Here is a 20045-nt window from a genome sequence, read left to right on the forward strand (position 1 = left end):
CTACAAAATACGGTATATTCGAGTTGACAGGTTCTCATTTTCACTTTAGCCTCGTTAGTGTTAATTTCATCTCTCAGAAGTGGAACCCCCAAAAACTCGCAGGAGTCTTCAGATTGGCTCAAAAGACCACCATTAAGAGGACAAAAAAGTAGAATATGATTTTCCATAAGCTACTTCAGTAATAAAATTCAGTGCCTAAAATTTTGCACGATGGTGATTTTTTTCTTTCAATATTCCATTTTTTTTTTTTATCCATCCAAATAGAACCAAGTAGGTACCTACGCATTTCAATCCACTGTAGGCCTAACTACATAATTCAAAAGATGATTAAAAGTGCTTGGGTAAACATTTGGCAAAATTAGTCTAGACAGTTTATTAACATTCATCCCAAAACGTGGCAAATTTCAGACATATTTTTCAAAAAAAAACTATACTCAGTAATTACCAGTGAATTATCCACCAGAAAACGACGAATCATCTCGAATTATCACTAATTGTACGAAAATTCACTGTGTAAATATTCATGAAAATATTTAACAAACTCTAAAATGAACTTCATTGATGTTTTACATTTCTCTCATTAAATGCTGTGGTAAGCGCAAGTTCATTCTCGTTCTAGTTCTTTTTTTCGAAATATCCTAATTACAGAGTAAGCAAATATTCTACTTTTAGAGTGAATTTTCGCGTCGACGAGTACCACTTTGAAAATGCATATATAGGTACTCGTAGTTTTAGGAATAAATCGGCCAGAATACGTATAGCATTCTTTTCGATGCATTTGTCAAATCGAGTCATACAGAGAATAAAACAGAAAACGGTATAGAATTTGAAAAATAATTGAAAGGTTTGAACTTTGATCTACCCATCTTTAAAAGAAGCTTCCTTGAAATAATGGTCTCTCAACAGTAATCCGCTGAAATGAATTGGAGTGCAGGATAGGATAGATATGTGTATGTATTACGTAAATAGGAAGCTTTGTCTTAATATCATACCATTCCAGTGTGACGTGACACTGGGATATTATCATTATAATTTTATGTTGACCAACATGTCACAATCACATGGTATTGGTAGTAGAGCATATAGCATACAGTGTACCTACAATATCACCTATAGCACACTTAACCTAACACAGTCGTCGAGTAACTGAGTTAAAGGTATAAAATCAGTAACACATCGTTAAGCATTTGTCGTGGTCGCATTTACAACCACCATAAATCGTTACCTCTTGTACCCCCCCCCCTCTCCGATCCCTTTATAGAATCGGTCTCATCTCACGCCGGCAATTCTGTATTAATTCCGCGCTCACAGTTTACGCGACGCGTTTTATAGCGAGATAAGCGTGTTACTCATAGTCAGCGTCGACATGTACCCTTTTTTGGAGGATGAGAAAAGTATACAACGAGAAGATTTTTTCGCTCGCTGGCCACCTTTGGAGAAGGTCTAACGCTCGGATCCATCTCTACTTACGCGTTTAATGGATCGAAAATACTTCCGACGATGGTAATTTTTAAATGAAACGTCACCGTTTACGGAAATTGTTCGCGCGAGCGTAGATAATTTATATCGCCTCCTCCCACTCCCCCTCCCCCTCTCTGCCAAGGTGCACAATGAATGTATTCATCGGTGTGATGGATATCGCCATCATCTGAGCCCCATAGACGGAGGGGAGTGGTTCGCGTGCCATGCGATATATCACAAATTAACGAATTATATCGTATACCTTGCTTGCTCGCGTTTCGTAGACGGTCTTTTAATTCGTAATAACTGGCCAGACTCGATCGAATAAATTATGCCGATGATAAGAAAGGCAAACAATACATTTTAACTCGTTTACCGGCTCGCGTACCCTGCTCCAATGCCCCATTCGAGGGTCAATTTAAACACGCGATGGTTTTCACCAGCTTCGAAATTTAAGAGAAAGAGAAACGACGACGAGGGTCGCGGTCGTGACACGAATGTCTTGATCGGCCCCCCTGCATCCGCCGCGCCGCGCCGTACTACGAGTACGAGGTAGTTAGTAATATAACGATGAAAGCTGCCATTTCATTACACGTGTAAAAAATTTTCGTAATTTTCTGTTGTTTGTTTAGTACCAACGGCCACCATATTGGGAGGACCAGATTTACACGTTGATAAAGGAAGCACTATCAATCTTACTTGTAGTATCAAATACAGCCCAGAACCGCCGGCCTATATATTTTGGTACCATCATGACGAAGTGAGTATACATTTTAATTAAACGACCGTGCAAATATTCTATTGTTTGCTCTACGTCTAGTCCTTTTTAGAGGTCGATTTTCGAGCTTACGTTCATTTTTAGTTACGTAGATATGGGCGAATATCTACTGCAGTCTCGAAATAAAATAAAATTTAAAATCAAATAACGTACATATTTAATTTGGATTCGTCTTCATTTTCATTTTAAATTTTTTTCACGTGCTTGCTAAATTCGTTTCTTCTCACTTTTCTCTCCCCTATAAAAAAAAAATCCGAAATTTCCAAGTACGATGGGCCAAAAATGAAACCCTTTTCAAGGAATTGACCTGAAGATACCAGACTAATGATTGTTTATCTAGAATTACTTTTTGTTTTGTACATAAACAATTGGAAATATATTATTATTGAATGATACAAAATTTGACGTTCGAATCTGCTTCGTCCTACGGAATACAGAAGGGTCAAGAGGGTTATGACGGAAATTATGTTAATGATTTTACTGTACATTGAAAGAACTCGTCGTGAAATCAAATTTAAGGGAAACCGAAGGACCAGACTTCATTTATAATTCGAGTTATCTCGATACCAAATTTAAATTTCACGGCGAACCGAATAGGCAATTTTATTAACATGGCTGATGAAATCACCGGAGCTTGAAATAGGTCAGGACAGTAGTTTCAAGAGAAAAGGCTGCGACTGGGTTGGACCAATCCGAAGAATAGAGACAGAAAATGTTAATTTCACCTCCCCCCTTTCCCACCACCAATATCTCATAAAAAATATTAAAAATAATGTAAAAAGAGAATGTTGGAAAAATTTTATAAAGTGGCAGAATAGCAAGTAAAACATACGAATGATTAAAATAAAAATAGTGAGGAAAAAAAAATAAAAAATAAATATCTACTCAAATGAAAAAGCAGAATTATAGAAAAATGTAGAAAATGAAGAAAAATATTGAAAAAATGTCTTCAATACAGAGTGAAATTGAATTTAAAATGGCAGAAAATATTGAAAGAACTGGTTGAAATTTATGGGAATTTAATACTACAAAAATAATTACATTGAAACTTCCTGATAAAATTGCTTTCCAACTGGTGAAAATGAGAGTAAAAATTTATAAAATGCCACAAAAATTTCTCAACACTGCCAAAGGATACAAAATGTTAGTTGAATTTACTTGGAATTTATTGAAAATTGGTGCAAAAAAAATTAAATGTTCTGTAGGTAGGTAAGTACTCCAGAAAAACTACAAATAACAACACATTGCAAAAAATTTACTAAAAACTAGATATAACAAAAAATTGATAACAAAATTCAAAAAAATTCACAATCAACAAAAATCTCCAATGTTAGTAAAAAAAATGTAGAGAATCACGAGAAAATTGTTAAAATATCACAAAATCTAATTTTTTAAAATAGCATAATTTTGATGAAAACTTTTAAAAATTGTAAAAACAAAAGTTGGGAGAATACAAAAAATATCACAAAAAATGAGGGAAAAATTTGTAAAATATGTTGAAAATAGAATAAAGTTGAATAAAAATGGTCATATTTTGCAAACAGTTTGTTAAATTTACAAGAATGTTGGAAACAAATGTAAAAATTGATCAAACATGGATGAAAATAGGCAGGTAAATTATTGCAAGAAATGCTCAAATGAGAAAAAGGGAATTGTGTTCTCTCAAAAAAATTTTAAATTGCAAAATTAGGCAAATTCTTAAAATTTTTTTGGCTAAAAAATTGAATACTTCGAGAGTAGCTAAAGTTCGATAGTCCCAGAACGCATTTACTTAGGAGAAAAAGGAAGACAGGGATGGTTGAATACTTCCTGTCATTTTTATTCAGGGCTTTTTTGGGGGGAGCGCGGAAGGACTGCGTCCCTCCAAAGGAAGGTTGGAAAAAAAATGTCAAAAAAATGTCATAAAAACTAAAAAATGAAATAATTTGAAAAAAATAAAAAACATGAATAAATTTTGATAACTGTTTTTAAAAAAATTGAACTTTTTTTAGATCAAAATTATCTAAATACAAAATCTGTCAAGGTTGTCACTTTAAAATTTTTCAATTATGGGATATTATTACTTGAAGAGCAAACAAAGGTGATCAAAATTTTCTACTTCAAAAAGTTCAAACTTTTTTCAACAATAAAAAAATCATTTAGATACTTTGATTTTTTTCTCAAAACACAGTGGCCGAGAGGGGGTATGAAAATTGGGGACTTGCAACTTCAATTTGATGCCCCCCCCCCCCTCAGGAAGGAAATACAAAAACACTCAGTTTTAAACTCTTGGGGGCTCAAACCGATTGGACGATGGTTTTGAGTAGTTCTGGAATCCGGAGTTTCTCCACAGATATTTGGATTTTCTAGTTTTGGAAAAATTGCCATGAAAAAGCTAAAATTAAATTTATTGCCTATAAACTTGAAAATATTAAATATCTTTGTAACCCTTTTGGTTGGCTGATTGAAGCAAAAATTATCATACAAGTAGTACGCTTCTGCTGCTTCAAGCCCAAAATTTTCTCCGGTTATTTAAAAAAAATAAATAAATGAATAAGCAATACTGAAAAATTCGTCGTTTACGAACGCACCAATGTAAAAAGCCCAGTTTTTTTCTGTGTAACTTTTTACAAAACTGGAAAATTCAAAAATCCACAGTTTGCTCTAGAATGTATGGAACCCCCCCCCCTCCCAAACTCAATTTTGATGCTCAGACATAGCGAGAAATTCATAAAACAGCTGCAGATCATTTTTCATTTTTTTGTTCAAAAATAACCCTTGGAGAAAATTTTGGATTTGAACCAGCATGCAAAAACATATTTTGAAAATTTACATCTAAATCAAAGAAAAGAGACACAAAGACAAGATTTTCTCTGATAATAGGAGTTGAATTAAGTAATGAGATTTTTTTAATGGTGATGTCAGTAAAACCACAAAAATAGACTAAATTTGATCGAAAAATGAAATTAAGCACTTGAAAGGTCCGATAGTGAATTTTTGGATATTTGGTCGATTTTTTTGTCCAGTTCAGAAATGTTTCTGTCATTGGGATACCTCCCTAGTTGGAACAAAATCGAAAATCGATTTCTATCAACGTAATAATGAGTAAAAACGTGTACCTATAAATTTTTTTAAAATTTTATTGTGAAAATCTTATGTTCAACCAGCAAAATGAAAGAATCTCAGCAGTTTTAAGGCTAAAAAAATAAGCCTCAAAATTCATTTTTTTATAATTGATAATATGTAGGTACCTACTTATCTTCGTCTGCAGCAAGTAGCAATCTTCAATTTTTTTTCCTCAAAAAAAAAATGAAACACACAAAAAACAAAAATCCATTGGAATTTTTTGATACGAAGAATAAACCAATTTATAAACACTGCTTCTCACGAGTAATTCACACGAGTAGGTAGATAAGTAGATCTGCTCACTCTTCCAAAATCTCGTGAAATTTTTCATCTCGATGAATTTTTAAACCGCAAAGTACATAAATGCAGCAACAGGTGTAATCTTTTACAACAAAGTAAAACACGTGTGAAATATACGCGATATAATTCGAAAGAATTATTCGCATTGTTAACGCAATTTTACGCTGGTAAACCTAAAACGAACGCAGCCTTGTAAATTTAATAACCCTGTAAGAAATATTCCCACTACCTCATTTCTTCCTCGTACCCTAGCCCACATATATGTGTGTATAAGGTTTTGCAGACTCGTGAGTGGATTAAAGTATCGCGTAGGTTTTGTGCTACGGTATTCACATGGCGTAGATAGTATTAAAAGATCTACGTATGTGTATTTTGAATGGAGATAATTCACGGCATTTTTTCAAACTTGTGCCCGCATTTGGAATATTAATAGTTTGTTTTACGATTTCAGCTGTGTAAAAAAAATGTGCAGGTATTGTTTTTATATCGCGAAAATTATACGAAACAATAGCTTTGATTTGTTTATAAAATTATATGTACAAATTTGGGTTTATTCTTGTAGAAGTTTTCAACAGGAATATAACCAAATTATCTACAAAAATGCTTATTTATTATTGTTTTTGTGATGAAAAAAAAAGTATTCGATAAATTTTTCTTCCTGAAAACTCAATCCATCGAATTTCTCTATTTTAAATTCACTCTCTGTGGAGAAAAATCCTCTATATAATACATCCTTCTAATAGGTATGTAGCTAATGGTTACATGTATTTCATATTGGGTAAGTATCTAGTAAACCTGTGGTATAAAAGTAGATACTGTTACTGGTATATATGTGAAACAATCAGGGGTAATTTGTTCGCGCCATAAATTGTCCTATTTGTAGTTCGAGATTCCGGGATACCCTACCTCCTACGGTCATAGCACTAGGTCGTATGTACGCTCCTTTTAACCCTCTCAAGTCACTTCGAATAAGAACTCGTGTCCATTAAATAATACGAGTACCTACTACGTTTCTTCAATACACAGTCGAACACGGTGTTATGGCAATAAATAAATTCCTTCTTTAGTTCGGTACAAGGCTACAATTTTCAGGAAGACGCCTGACGATGAAATAAATGTACTCGGGACGACTTACAACTACCTACGACAAAGATGAAACTGACAAATTTCTTTTCTCAGATATTACGTAGTATTGTACTATGTAGTCCCAATAAAACGATGACCAACCAAGGTACACGCACACTTACACACGAAATGATATTTTCTCGTCTATTTTTTTTTCAACGTGGTGGATTTTTCCTTAAGAAGTAAATTATTAGTTTCGTATTTCAGAACACAAAAAGAAAAACGAGAGTTACATCGGTGAGAAAAAAAATACCCAATATAGCAAACAACATTTTAGATGCGTAGATAAGCTTTTAAAAATACTCGGCTTTTCATGTTTTTCCCCTCTCGGCCTTGGTCTTTTTTTTTTTAGTGTCTTTCTGTGTCGCTGTCTCGCCCGGATGAGAGTACCTAACTTCAAACAAAATACGTAAACCATTTTCATTGTTTCAGACTGCAAAGTAAGAGTTTTTTTTTCTCTAAAGTTATTATGTAGTGTGTTGGCGATGAAGGTATGAAGGTACCTATACCTATACCAAAGAAATGAGAAAGAGGAACGAACGAAAAATAAGAGAGAAAGAAAAAAGCAGGTCAAACAAGCAATGACCGTTACGAAAAGAAAAATCGACTAGAACGTACTGAAAATGAAATAGTCTTTAGATGTTCCTAGTAATAGCCTATATTTTGAACGGGTTGCTAACGTTTCCCTTATATGAGATTTTTTCTGCTTTTTATTCTTTGTCCGACTCTTTTTACGGCGACGAATAGGTAAATAAGCGATTAAAATTTAATAACTGGCTTTAAGCAAGTTGAATTTTGTAAAAAAAAAAAAAAAAAAAAAAAGTAGAATTGCAGGTAATTTTGTGGGTGAGTAGAGAAAGTAAAACAAATGAGGAGATTGTTGTAGTGAAGGTAAGAATTATCCGGAGGTATAGTGGATAATATGCATGATTATCCTGTGATGTTGGCTAAGAAATATTCCCTAGGTAGTGAATATTTTCCTCGTCCCTGACTAGCTCAGATAGGAGACTACAGCAATTACTTACTCACCATAAGCAAAAGCACATTTTCAGTTCTTCATCAAATAAAAACATATACTTATTCATGCCATTCAATATGATTTTATTAACGATATACCGAAAGAGTTACATACAAAAAATAGTAAAGGATAAATTTAGACTATTATTTTGCAATGCAATGCGAGCTATAACTCACATCATGTAAAGTTTAATGCACTAATAATCACTAAGTTTTACCTTGAGTAATTATTAGCTATGTTTACTATTCTAACCTACTTAAGAACATGGTGAAATTATGTCTTTCATCTGAGATAAAATAAGTATCTCCTATTCGGCCACTAATGCTAGGCGTATATTTACCTATTTTACCCATCCCAATTAATTATGATTTATTTATAATTAATCAACTTAAACTTACTTGGACGCCATACATTTTTCCTGCCTCTTTCCGATGCACACACAAATACTCGGTGCTTCGATAGGAACGTCCAACTGGAAGCTCGATGTATATGTTAGGTACCAAGTCCGAAATTGTACAATTCGGGGTTGGTACAGCCAATTTTGTACCATCTCCGAAGTGTCCGGACCAAGCGTGAATATTACTTTTTCATCGGACTTGGTTTGTACAATGCCCGGAGGGTCCGGACAGTGTGTTCGACTTGGTACAATTTGTGTTGTGCAAAGTTCGAAATATAGTTTTATAATGAATGAATTCCAATTTTACATCCCTTTATTCCATAAATATTGAACTAAATTAAAGGAAATTTAAAGATGACTCTAAAATACACACCACCAGCAGAACTTTCAGGTGCTGAAATTCATTTGTTGATTTTTGGGGAAATTTTTAAAGATTCAAATATTGCTATGCTCACTTCTCAAAAAAAAAAAATAAAAGATCAAATTGAGGTACTTACTAACTAAAATGCTGAAATTTGGTTTTGACTCTCTATTTTTAACTTCTCGAGTCGTTTGGTGGTGGTTTTGATTTTTTTGGGCGGTATTTATGCACAGGCAACTTAGGCAGCTGCCTAGGGCTGCAAATTTTCGGAGGCAGCAAATTTTGAAGCGTTTTCATCTCGATTTTTGCGATTTTTTTTATATTTCTAAATTGTATAAGTATAAGTATTTAGAGCAAAATTAAAATTTAGCATAAACCTGGATTAGCCATCGATCTTTATGACCTTTTCGATAAATTTTTTCAAAACCATTTTGTATTAGTATTAGTTCAAATCCAAAATTTTTTCAATTTTTTAAAAAATTACTGGAGAAATCTGCTATTAACTCATAAAATTGATAATATGGTAGGTACAAACCAAATTTCAGCCTTTCACGACAATTTGTTAAAATTTTGACTTTGAAAAATCCATAAAAAAATGAATTTGGAATCTAAGTATTAGTGCGTAGTTTTCAAATGAGTAAGGCACGAGAATTTCACGACTAGAGAAGTTGAAAATAGAGAGTAAAAACCAAATTTCAGCATTTTAGTTAGTAAGTACCTCAATTTGATATTTTTTTTTTTTTTTTTTTTTTTGAGAAGTGAGCATAGCAATATTTGAATCTGTAAAAATTTCCCCAAAAATCAACAAATGAATTTCAGCACCTGAAAATTCTGCTGGTGGTGTGTATTTTAGAGTCATCTTTAAATTTCCTCTAATTTGGTTCAATATTTATGGAATAAAGGGATGTAAAATTCGAATTCATTCATTATAAAACTATATTTCGGACTTTGCACAACACAAATTGTACCAAGTCGAACACTTTGTCCGGACCCTCCGGGCATTGTACAAACCAAGTCCGATGAAAAAGCAATATTCACGCTTGGTCCGGACACTTCGGAGATGGTACAAAATTGGCTGTACCAACCCCGAATTGTACAATTTCGGACTTGGTACCTAACATATAGATGAGAAATACTCTCGAACCATTAACACATCATTGTTTTGACGAGGAACAAGTTACCACGGAGTTACAAGACCAAGTGAAGCTCATGGCTCGCCAAAGAAACTTTGTGCTTAAAAGATTGTTCATCAAAAATAGATCATTTGGCGGGAAAGAATGATCTTCTTGTATTATCATATGCTGTTAAGGGGAATCCTTCTAGCTATTTTGGAATCCTATGAGTGCACGTATAAGTTTAGAAAGAGTTTATCACGTTACCCTACTTCCAGTATATGGAGAAAAACAGACTCTATTATAGAAACATATACCTGAAGCTTCTCGTAAGGGGAAATTACGTGAATAACCACCTAAGCGGTGAGGGCAATCCTACTTATCTCAAGATCTCAGAATGAAAATTGAAAATTCTAAAAAAATATGCATATGTGATCTGTCACGAGAAAACCAACCTAGTGTCCAAAACATAAATTTTACAGGAAGGTCATTTGAAGTTTTGAGTCTATGTACAGGGTGCCCAGAAATATTGAGTACCCCAAAGAAAGTTTTTCATTAAAAATATAGGTTGGCAACCTGAAATAGATGCATATGATTGGTGGAATGTTATCTCTCCAGTCCAACAACCAATCATGTGCTATCATTATTATCATTCACTGTGACCAACCAAAGTATTTTAGTAGAAAACTTTTTTAGGGGTACTCGATATTTCTGGGCACCCTGTATCAGGTGATCTAAAATTTGTAGGTCCATGAAACTTGCACCACTTTTGGCCCCCATGAGTGCCAACATAACCCGCTATTTCTTTTTCAGAATCATCAGATTCAAGGTTGCCTAGTCCAATAATCAAAATTTCCCAAAATCAATTTTTTTGATTTTTTTGAATTTTTTTGTTAAAAATGTTGCAAAAACTACCCGAGTATGAATTATTAATGAAGAATAAACAGTTATTGGTTATTATTAGATAAATTTATCACGTTTCTTAACAAATTTGTTCACAATGAAAAGAGTTGATTTTTCCAACTCAAGCCGTACTCAAATTTCAAAATATGGCACAAAACCACAAATCCTCCAAATGTGGGCCGATTGTTCCAAAAAAATTTTCATTTCGAATCCCTAGAACATACCTTTCAAGAAAATCAAAAAAAAAAATTTCCATTTTTACTGTAGTTGCTCTATTTTTTTGACCTCAGGTTTAAGGTCAAGAGAGTCGTTCGCGAATGTTTCAACCCCCACAGTCGGGTTCAGCACCCTAAGTACTACTAATATCCACCATAAAAAAGATATCGATTTTTTGGAGACTAAGTTGGTTTTCTCGTGACAGATCACATATAAGTATGTTATTAACAGAGATGAAAATTTGTCTTCTTGACTTTGCTTTCATCAAAATTTCCCAATCAAAAACTAACCTAGTTGAAAAAAATTCCCCAATATCCTGTCTGAAAATGGTCATATTCGTCTTACACCACAGACAAGGTGAAAAAGTAACCTCATCTGGTCTCCTTATTAAAAACTCCGAATAAATAAACACGTTAATAAAGTTGCCTATCTGATTTCCCCTAAATGTTTAAAACTAACAATAAGTCGATCAGATTCAGATTCATACGCGATGTTAATAAAATTGCCTAGCCGGTTCGCCGTGAAAAAAAATTGCGTTACATTTTTATCTTGGGATGAAAACGAAGTAATTGGGATGTCGGATGTCTTGTACGATATTACGTCGTTGCTTGCGAACGACGACGAGTGACGTTAAATATTTTAACGAATTTTCATCTCATTTATTGTATTTCCTCACAGTCTTGTGTCCTTTTGTTCTGTTCGTCGCTATTTGTGCTTGTTATTAAGACTGTGATGAACTCACCTATTCAATCCGACGTCGTAGTAGGTAGCTAATATTTCAATGATGAAATTTTCGAGCTTAATGAATACCGAATTAGAAAAAGGGAGGGAATGAAAAAGTGCTTTTAACAAAATTGAAAGTAGAAAACGTAAGTTAACGTATTGCGATAGCATGCTGGAGCCTACGTGCAGTAAATATTTCTACGTTGTAGTTTTAATAAGCTGGGCAAGTACCAGTCTGTGTATCTATCGAGATAAAAGAGGGATTTTTTCGTAATTTTAAGCACATAGTTCAATTATAATGGGCTTAAGTAGAAACTTATAATTTTCCAATGAATCAAGTTTCCACGTGTACGAAAATTTTTAGCTCATATTTTGTTAGCAAACAGCGAGCGTAATTTTTTCTACTCTTGAAGTCTTTGTTCTCACTGCACGAGATTAGATCTTTATGTATGTATTTTGTAAAAACATGATGCCAAACAAACAAAACATGAATTATGCTCGTAGATATACGAATATGTAGGTACCTACCATTTTACTCAAAGATATCTTCGATATGTTTCAGGCGATCAGCTACGATTCGACCAGAGGTGGCGTAAGTTTAATAACAGTCAAAGGTGACACAACTACCAGCTGTTTAATCATCCAAAAAGCTCGTCTTTCCGATTCTGGCAAATATTCGTGTAGTCCATCGAATGCAGACGTTGCCAGTATACAAGTTCATGTGTTAAATGGTATGTATACTCGTAGATTAAGTTCGAGGTTTTAGGGGTATAAATGAGGTCCTTGACTCGGTGATAAGCTAACACTTATCAGACGTGTTGACCAAAAGATTTTTCAATTTTACATATATTATTATTATGTATCATTTGATACGATTGGCAAGCATGGTTGATAGAAAATTCATATCTGAGAGAGTCAGTAAGAGCGCAAGGGAGCGACAAATAAAACGTCAAGGAGTGATAAAAGTGTGTTCGGAAAATAATGGGTTATAAAATCGTTAAACTTTGAAAAAAAAAACGTAAAAATTGCTTGAAATGCCATTTTGAAATTTACTGATAAGAATGCCCACCGAATTGATTCTTACATCAATAGCATTCCAAAAATTCACTCCTCAGTCCTTCCCCTGAGATTTGTGTAAAAAATAGTGTGACAAAACATCGCTGATGTATTGACAAAAGTTTGTACACTAAATTCCATTTAGATCTAATCATTTTCTGCTGAGAGGCTTCGAAAGCAAAAAAAATTGCTTTCAACTAACAAGGGAGGTGCCCCAGGTGACATGCACCGATTTCAATGATTCTTGCACCATTGGATAGAGAACATCGAACATAGTCTACCACGAAATTTTCAGCTGCTGAAGTTGATATTTCAGCTTTCCAGTGCAATTTTTCGATTTTCACATGGCAATTTTGAAAAATTGGCCAAAAATAGTCGACGGAGGTCGCATACCGAAACTTTCCATATTATTTGGGCATTTCAATACATATGATGAGACTAGCTCACGGTGAAATTTTTAGCTGCTGAAGTTGATATTTCCAGCATTCCAGGGCGATTTTTCGATTTTTTCAAAATTTGAATGTGAAAATCGAAAACTCCTATTCTACTTGTATTTTTATTTTGTTTCACAGGGGAAAGTCCAGCAGCGATGCAAACAGGCTCGGCGGGATTGTCGAATAGTTCAGTAAACATTTTGATATTAATGTCGTTATGTTGGCTGTACTCGCATTTTATGATGAATCTAAGATTACGCGCTCGAATGAATTAAAAATAATAAATTACGACGTCACGATAAAAAATTCACACAGACTGATTTTTTTGCGGCCTATACAGCCGATTGGTTTTTCGGATTACGAAGAGCTCACCTATCAATTTTTTCCTTTTAATTTTTTTTTTTTTTTTTTTTTTTTTCGTTCTAGTTAAGAATTTCTTCTTCTCATTGTACAAATTTGTGAATAATATTTTTTTTCGATGCGAACGCGTATGACGCGAGTCGTTTATGTAAATAAAAAATTACGATGTATTGTTTTATGAAAATATTTTACCCTGTGATGCATTAATTTAAAATATTGATATGTTATTATTATATGTACGAGGCTTTCTAATTCACCTTTATTGTTTCACGTTTGGTTTGTGTTCACAACAGCCATTGTATAAAATACTGTTATAGGCTGATGAATGAAGGCTTCTGTAGGGCTTCTTATTGAGTGTTTTATTTACAAATGTGAATGTAAAAAGAAAAAATTTCGAAGAGTCAATTATAAAATAATGCTGTGATTCTTTCAAATTTAATAGCAAGAAAATTCGTCAAGTTACCGGTTGTAGAGTTGAAGTTGGCGTCAGCTTGGGTTAAAATTGGTGCATCTTTTACTACATAGTACTATAAATAAATTGTGTCGTTTATTTAAATCGTGAATGATTATTTACTCAAAGAATAGCGCGTATTTTTGATTTCTAAGTTGGATGAATAGGTATGAAAGAAGTTCTAAGGGTAAAATAAATTTTCGATCGTTTTAAAATGAAAATAATACCAAAAACTTGAATATCAAAAATTCCATCGGGAACTACAAATACAATTTTGACCAAAATGATTATAATTTTAGTAAAATATTGACATTTTTTTAATTCGTTGATTAATTGCAATAAACGAACCGATAGGAAATTAAATTATGCATGGATCTCGAAGTAAATTTCATCACCATTTTATTTACCTGCCAAAACGATTTTTGGTATGAATTTAACGCATAGGTAGTTCAATTGTAATACCTAAGTAACGAATCTCGAATTCGTTTCTTTTTATTTTTTGTTCTTTTTTTGTTTTTTAAAATTAGTTACCGTTAATTCAAAATGCATTTCGCTTCACCAGTGTCGCCTGCATACACTAATACCAATAATTTATTTGGAAATTGTATAAACACACCATAAGTAAATGTACCTGTACTTACCTGTATCTATATACGTTTTGTTTAGTATAATTTTTTTATACCTATGTATTTTTGTAATTTTTTGTACAATACACAAAAATGAATAAATCGTCACCGACCTAACCCCGAGTATTGGGTGAATTTAATATCGAGTGATAGAACTTTCCATATTACAATCATGCTTAGGTACCTTTAATATGTAATATACTCGCGTATACCATGTAAAATATTTTTAAAAATACCTAAATTTACCAAAAACGTTGGATAATTTAGTAAAAATATGGTTTCTTTTGTATTTTTCTCTTTTATTTTGTGTACAATACCTACGTTTTACTTTTCATGTATAGAAAGAAAAAAAAATCTGAAAAACGTTAAATATCTATTAAGTTAAGAAGAATTTTTACAAAATTGTACTATACAATAAGGCTTTGAAGAAAATAATGTTTTTGTGTTGAAATTTTATTACGATTTCGAATTTTGTTCGCGATAATTACGAATATTAAGGTGATCATTTATCATAGAATTATCGAAACATGTATTTTTTTTTTTTTTTTTTTTTTTGTTTAGTTATTCGTTGTTATACAGTTTACTAGGGTTATGTGAATTGGACATTTTTTTCTGTTTATATTGAAAAATAAATTTTATTTTACTAGTATTTTTAGTGATTATTCAACTACATAATATGTAGGTATATGTACATAGGAAATTCAGAAAGGTCCGATCGAAAAAATAAGACCATATTCGCGCTCAGCGTCATAAAATTACCAACAATCAACACTCCATTGCTGAATTTTTTCAAGTTTGATATTAAATTCCACGATTAAGAGGATCGTCAATTTATTTATTGACAAGAACCTTTTTTTTACAAATGTTCGATTAGATGAAAAATGCAGCGATATTGAAGAAATAATCTTCAAAAAGGCGAACCAGATGTGTAAAACTTCAGTAGTTGTGATTCTGAAAAAGAGAAAGTGCTACAGAATGAACAACTACAGAGACGTAAGCAAAATTTGCTGTAAAAAAATTAAACATCGAGTTCATTTTTGGTTTAAAACTAACACTTCTAAACCCCAATGCTATTAAATTTCGTTTTTTTTGTTTTTGTTTTTTTTTTTTTAAAAAAAAGGTAATTTTTTCAGGAAAAAAAACTTGTATAACTCTGTCACCAACATAATCTCATGATGAACATTTCAAAAGAGAAAATTGTAAAAGAAAAAATAATAATAAAACAGATTACTTCGATGAAAATAACTTTTTTATTTGGCAGTTGATTCGTTATTTAACAAATAAAATTATCCATTTTGTGTGATAAACACATCAATAAAGATGACAACTACATCGTAAAATTGTTAGTTTTTTCTAAGTAGAATAAAAAAAAATAATAACAATAAGGTATATTGTATTTAACTAAAACTTAAAACTAAATAATAAGAATATCTTACAAAAAGGTATCTATTTGAAAGAATTAATCCCAATGGACCGAATTGAAAATTAATTTACTTCGTAGAAATGATTATTAAACAGTCCAAAATTTAATACTGCGAATACTAATCATCTTGTAATTTTATATCGATTTTTTTTTTTTTGAATTAAAACAAAAATATTTATAAAAAAAATAATAAAATAATAATAACATAAAATTGTAACTACGTTTTAATAACTAAGAAAAAAAAATTAAAAATGTTTGACGAGGGGAAAAAATGCATTTTATGCTATCGAATGAAAACATAAACTATTGGAATTACGAGCATCAAGTACAGGTACATTTTGAACGAAACAATTACAAATTGCATATTTATAAAATTACCATTGTTTGATTCAATTGGATATTTTTTAGCTTTTTTTTCGTAATTAGTAAAACTGGCAGTATAAAATGATGAAAATATGCAATATATACAAATACCTTATACTACATAACTCTACGATAACGATAATACATTTCACGTACCCTTTCAATGCATCGGTAACTTCGTCTCGTCATGATGATTTCGATTTGATAAAAAAAAAATAAAAATCGTACAATTTCAGCAACACCAATGATAAAAAAATAACAAAAAAAAATGTTGAATCGATTTTTTTTCAATAATGACAGTACGAAGCACCCGTATAAAAATCATCACCTAAATTACACAGTCTTTATTTTTACAAATAAATAAAACACGATCTTTCCACCCAACAAAGAATCAACTCAAAAGGGTAAAAAAATACTTAAAATAAATTAACATTGTATATGAGCAAAAAAAAAAAAGTAATGCACCATCGGGGGCGACAGTATGATGGAAAAATTTTCAATCCAAGCTATTTGAAAAGTTTGATGAACAATAAATTAAAAAAATCATTTTCGATTCCAATTCAACTTAAATAATAGAAAAGAAAATACTACTAAGGAAACGTAACTGAAAACGATCTTAATAAACGGTCGTCATAAGATAATTAAATTATCCTTATGATTTTCGCGTGGTATCCCTTTAGTGTTAGTGCAACAGTGATAGACGATTAAAGTAACAAACAAAAAAAAGTCGGTGACAATCGATATAATTTATTTTTGATTACACTTTATTCGAACGACACTTATGATTGGTTTGAGAATAAAGTGAAATCAAAATGCGAAGAAAAAATAATAATAACCAACAAGATGATTAAATAATAATCTATACAATTAGATTGCACTTAAAAGATTTTTTCTTTTTATATAATCCGGTATGCTTCAAAACATATAGGTATACATAGTATGGACAGATGGTCTGCTACTTCAGACGGTTCAACACCAAATCCGTCATAACCAATAAACCTTTCTGGTACTGCGATTCTGATATCAAACCAGCTAAACGAACAGCTTCCATACAGTGTTTCTTGGCCAAAAATCTAGTCTGTTCTAGACCTTGCGATTTGTGTACCAGTTCGAAAGCTTTTTCTACATCGCCTGGTTCTTGGAATCGGCGCATTATCATCGGGTTCAGTTCCGGAAACTGTAACAAAAATTGCAAATTAATACAAGATCTACGGTTATCGAGACATCGAAGCGTATAAATAAAATCTATGTTTCAACTCGAAGCACACAGGGTGTCCAGGAAGTAAAGAGTATCACAAAAAAAACTCAGTTAGACGACTATTGTTGCCTATCTTGAAAATCGAAGGCATAAACATTATTCGAAGGGAAAAACGAAAAAAAAAAATGCGAATCACTTTTTTGGAACACCAATCATTTTTTTTCGAATAAAGGGTAAATATGGATACTTAAGGACAAAAAAAACTTCGAGCTGAACAACAAAAACGACAAAAATTTTCAAACCAGAATGGAAACTTTTTTCAAACGCATTTAATTTAGAAACCAATACAACAAATTACCACAGACATGAAAATTAAGACAGACATTGGGTTATAAACGGAAGACAAATTTCTCATCTACTCATTTCAATTTAAACTTTTAAAAATTAGCACTTCAGACATCAAAGTAAGCACATATTAGAAGGATTGTCAAGGTTGTAAAAAAAAAAAAACAGAAGCATATTCTATTATGAATGGGGATTTATTTGACAGCATGGAACATCTTCTGTCACGTCGATACCTCCAAACACATATTTATGAAAATGATGTCGATCTAAAAATACTCTCGAGTGGAAACGAATGTGAATTTTTTAATTCGTAGAAACCTCTTAAAATTGTAAAGTAATTTAAGCACGAGTCAAATATTTGGTGGAAAAAACCTGCGAGAAATTTGCTTTCGTTCAAGGATAGCGACAGCATATAGGCGGGAGAAAATTTATGCAAATGTCGAATTAAAAAATATATGTATTAAACGGACGATTAAAATATTTCACCTTTTCACATGCAAATAATACGGGTGCGGTGGCCAAACCGAGTTTCAAATCGGCAGCAGTTGGTTTACCCATCGCGTCTGTCGAGGAGACAAAATCGAGTAAATCGTCGACCAGCTGGAATGCGATACCGACGTTTCTTCCGTATTCGAAAGCGACCTCCGAGAGTTTTGGGTCGGCTCCGGCTAACATGGCTTCCTGAAAAAGTACCAAAAAAAAAAGGAATGAAATTGAAATTGTGAACGGTAGGTATGCCAACTGGAAAGATGAATGAAGAAGGGGGTTTGATACTTACAGCTTTTAAACCATTTGCGATTAGACTAGCCGTTTTTCTGTATGTTTTCGTCAAGTAATGAGCAAATCTTTCATTTTCTGTTTCTTTTGCGCCCAATTGCATGAACTCTCCTTGTACTAGATCTGTGATAACCTGCGAAAGTACAACAGAATGGCTAGAATTTTTTCAAGGTTACGATGATGAAAAATATTACATAAGATAATAATGTACATTTCACTTTTACTCGTATTCAAAATAAATCCGCAGAAAAATAATCTACTAGAAATCGAGTAATGAACTAGCAAATCTATCAAAGAGAAGAGGTATGGAGAAAAGGATTACCGGACATTTCCCCGAATCCACTTCCCCGAAAGACATTTTCCCGAATGACAAAATCCCGAATTTTTTTATCCCGAATCCATTTTCCCGAATGCCGTGTACCCGAATCTGCTCGACCATAGAGTCCGAACGGCTCCCAAAGCGCGCGACGCGAGTACAATTGAATACGTCGTATCTTATGATTTAGCCTATTGATGAGTTTTTTTTTTGAGTAAAATTTTAGTGTTGGCCTTAGTGTTGGGGGGCGTTGTGTCCGCTCACCTCGGCTTCGCCTCGGTTGCGCGGGTCGCTTTGTTGTTCATACTATGTCTGTTAACTTCCCTCGGCCTTCGGCCTCGGTGAGTACAATTTTTTTATAAACAACCGCAAGTGCTACATACACGGTAAATGTCCAGCCTCCGTCTGAACTCACCAAGGGGAGTAATGCTCATCGAATGAAATATAAATTTTAAACGGCTCGGCTTCGCCTCGCCTAATTCGGCATATCATTCAAAAAATAATATTGATAAATTTATTCATTGTTTGAAAGCAAAAAAAAATAATTTAATTACTTTTTCTGTAAAAATTCAACTTGTAAAAATAAAAATCACGAAAAAAAATTTTGAAAAAATTTGTGCCGGACGCGGGAACCGAACCCAAGACCTCTTGCACAGCAATCCGTTACCATAGCCATGCCGCCACGGAGGCAGCTTGCCGGATTGCGTTTTTTAACCGTTTACAAGTTGTGAAACATGGACGAAAACTACCCCCCCACGCGCGCGCACGTATACGCGTACATACATACGTACGGGCACACGGGAGCCGTTCGGACTCTATGGTCTATCCCCGAAGCTGTAACCCGAACGTCCAAAAATCCCGAATGCCCATATCCCGAATGCCTTTAACCCGAATGCATATGTCCCGAACACCTACATCCCGAATGCCTCGGTGTATCCCGAATAATAGTACATTTACCATGGAAATAGAAATGATGAGGTGTAATGGTTACCTATGCCGTGTAAGCACCTTATGTTACTCATATGAAAATTGAATTTTCTATTAGAAAAAAAAATGGCCGCCATCAGTGACGGGAAATTATTGTTGCAAGAGTATGTCTACGTGAAGTCAAAGAAAAGGATTACCGGACATTTCCCCGAATCCACTTCCCCGAAAGACATTTTCCCGAATGACAAAATCCCGAATTTTTTTATCCCG

The 20045-nt window shown here is 33.1% G+C and overlaps 2 protein-coding genes and 1 long non-coding RNA gene across 4 annotated transcripts in view; 1 reads left to right on the top strand and 2 right to left on the bottom strand.

Moving 5' to 3' along the window:
• Positions 1-15075, top strand: part of LOC135835790 (kin of IRRE-like protein 1) — a 404063-nt gene extending 388988 nt beyond the window's left edge. The window contains exons 4-6 of the mRNA XM_065350213.1: positions 2094-2221; positions 12062-12230; positions 13128-15075. Coding sequence (XP_065206285.1) covers positions 2094-2221; positions 12062-12230; positions 13128-13264 — 434 coding nt within the window. The 3' untranslated portion in view covers positions 13265-15075. The remainder of the gene's footprint in view (positions 1-2093; positions 2222-12061; positions 12231-13127) is intronic.
• Positions 1-20045, bottom strand: part of LOC135835800 (uncharacterized) — a 467845-nt gene that overhangs the window by 271629 nt on the left and 176171 nt on the right. The gene's annotated exons all lie outside the window — the stretch shown is intronic.
• Positions 15654-20045, bottom strand: part of qless (decaprenyl diphosphate synthase subunit 1 qless) — a 67131-nt gene continuing 62739 nt past the window's right edge. The window contains exons 6-8 of the mRNA XM_065350202.1: positions 18534-18665; positions 18242-18436; positions 15654-17389 (exon numbers count right to left, since the gene is read on the bottom strand). Coding sequence (XP_065206274.1) covers positions 17168-17389; positions 18242-18436; positions 18534-18665 — 549 coding nt within the window. The 3' untranslated portion in view covers positions 15654-17167. The remainder of the gene's footprint in view (positions 17390-18241; positions 18437-18533; positions 18666-20045) is intronic.

This window comes from Planococcus citri, chromosome 2, assembly GCF_950023065.1.
Source record: "Planococcus citri chromosome 2, ihPlaCitr1.1, whole genome shotgun sequence".
NCBI classification, from domain to species: domain Eukaryota; kingdom Metazoa; phylum Arthropoda; class Insecta; order Hemiptera; family Pseudococcidae; genus Planococcus; species Planococcus citri.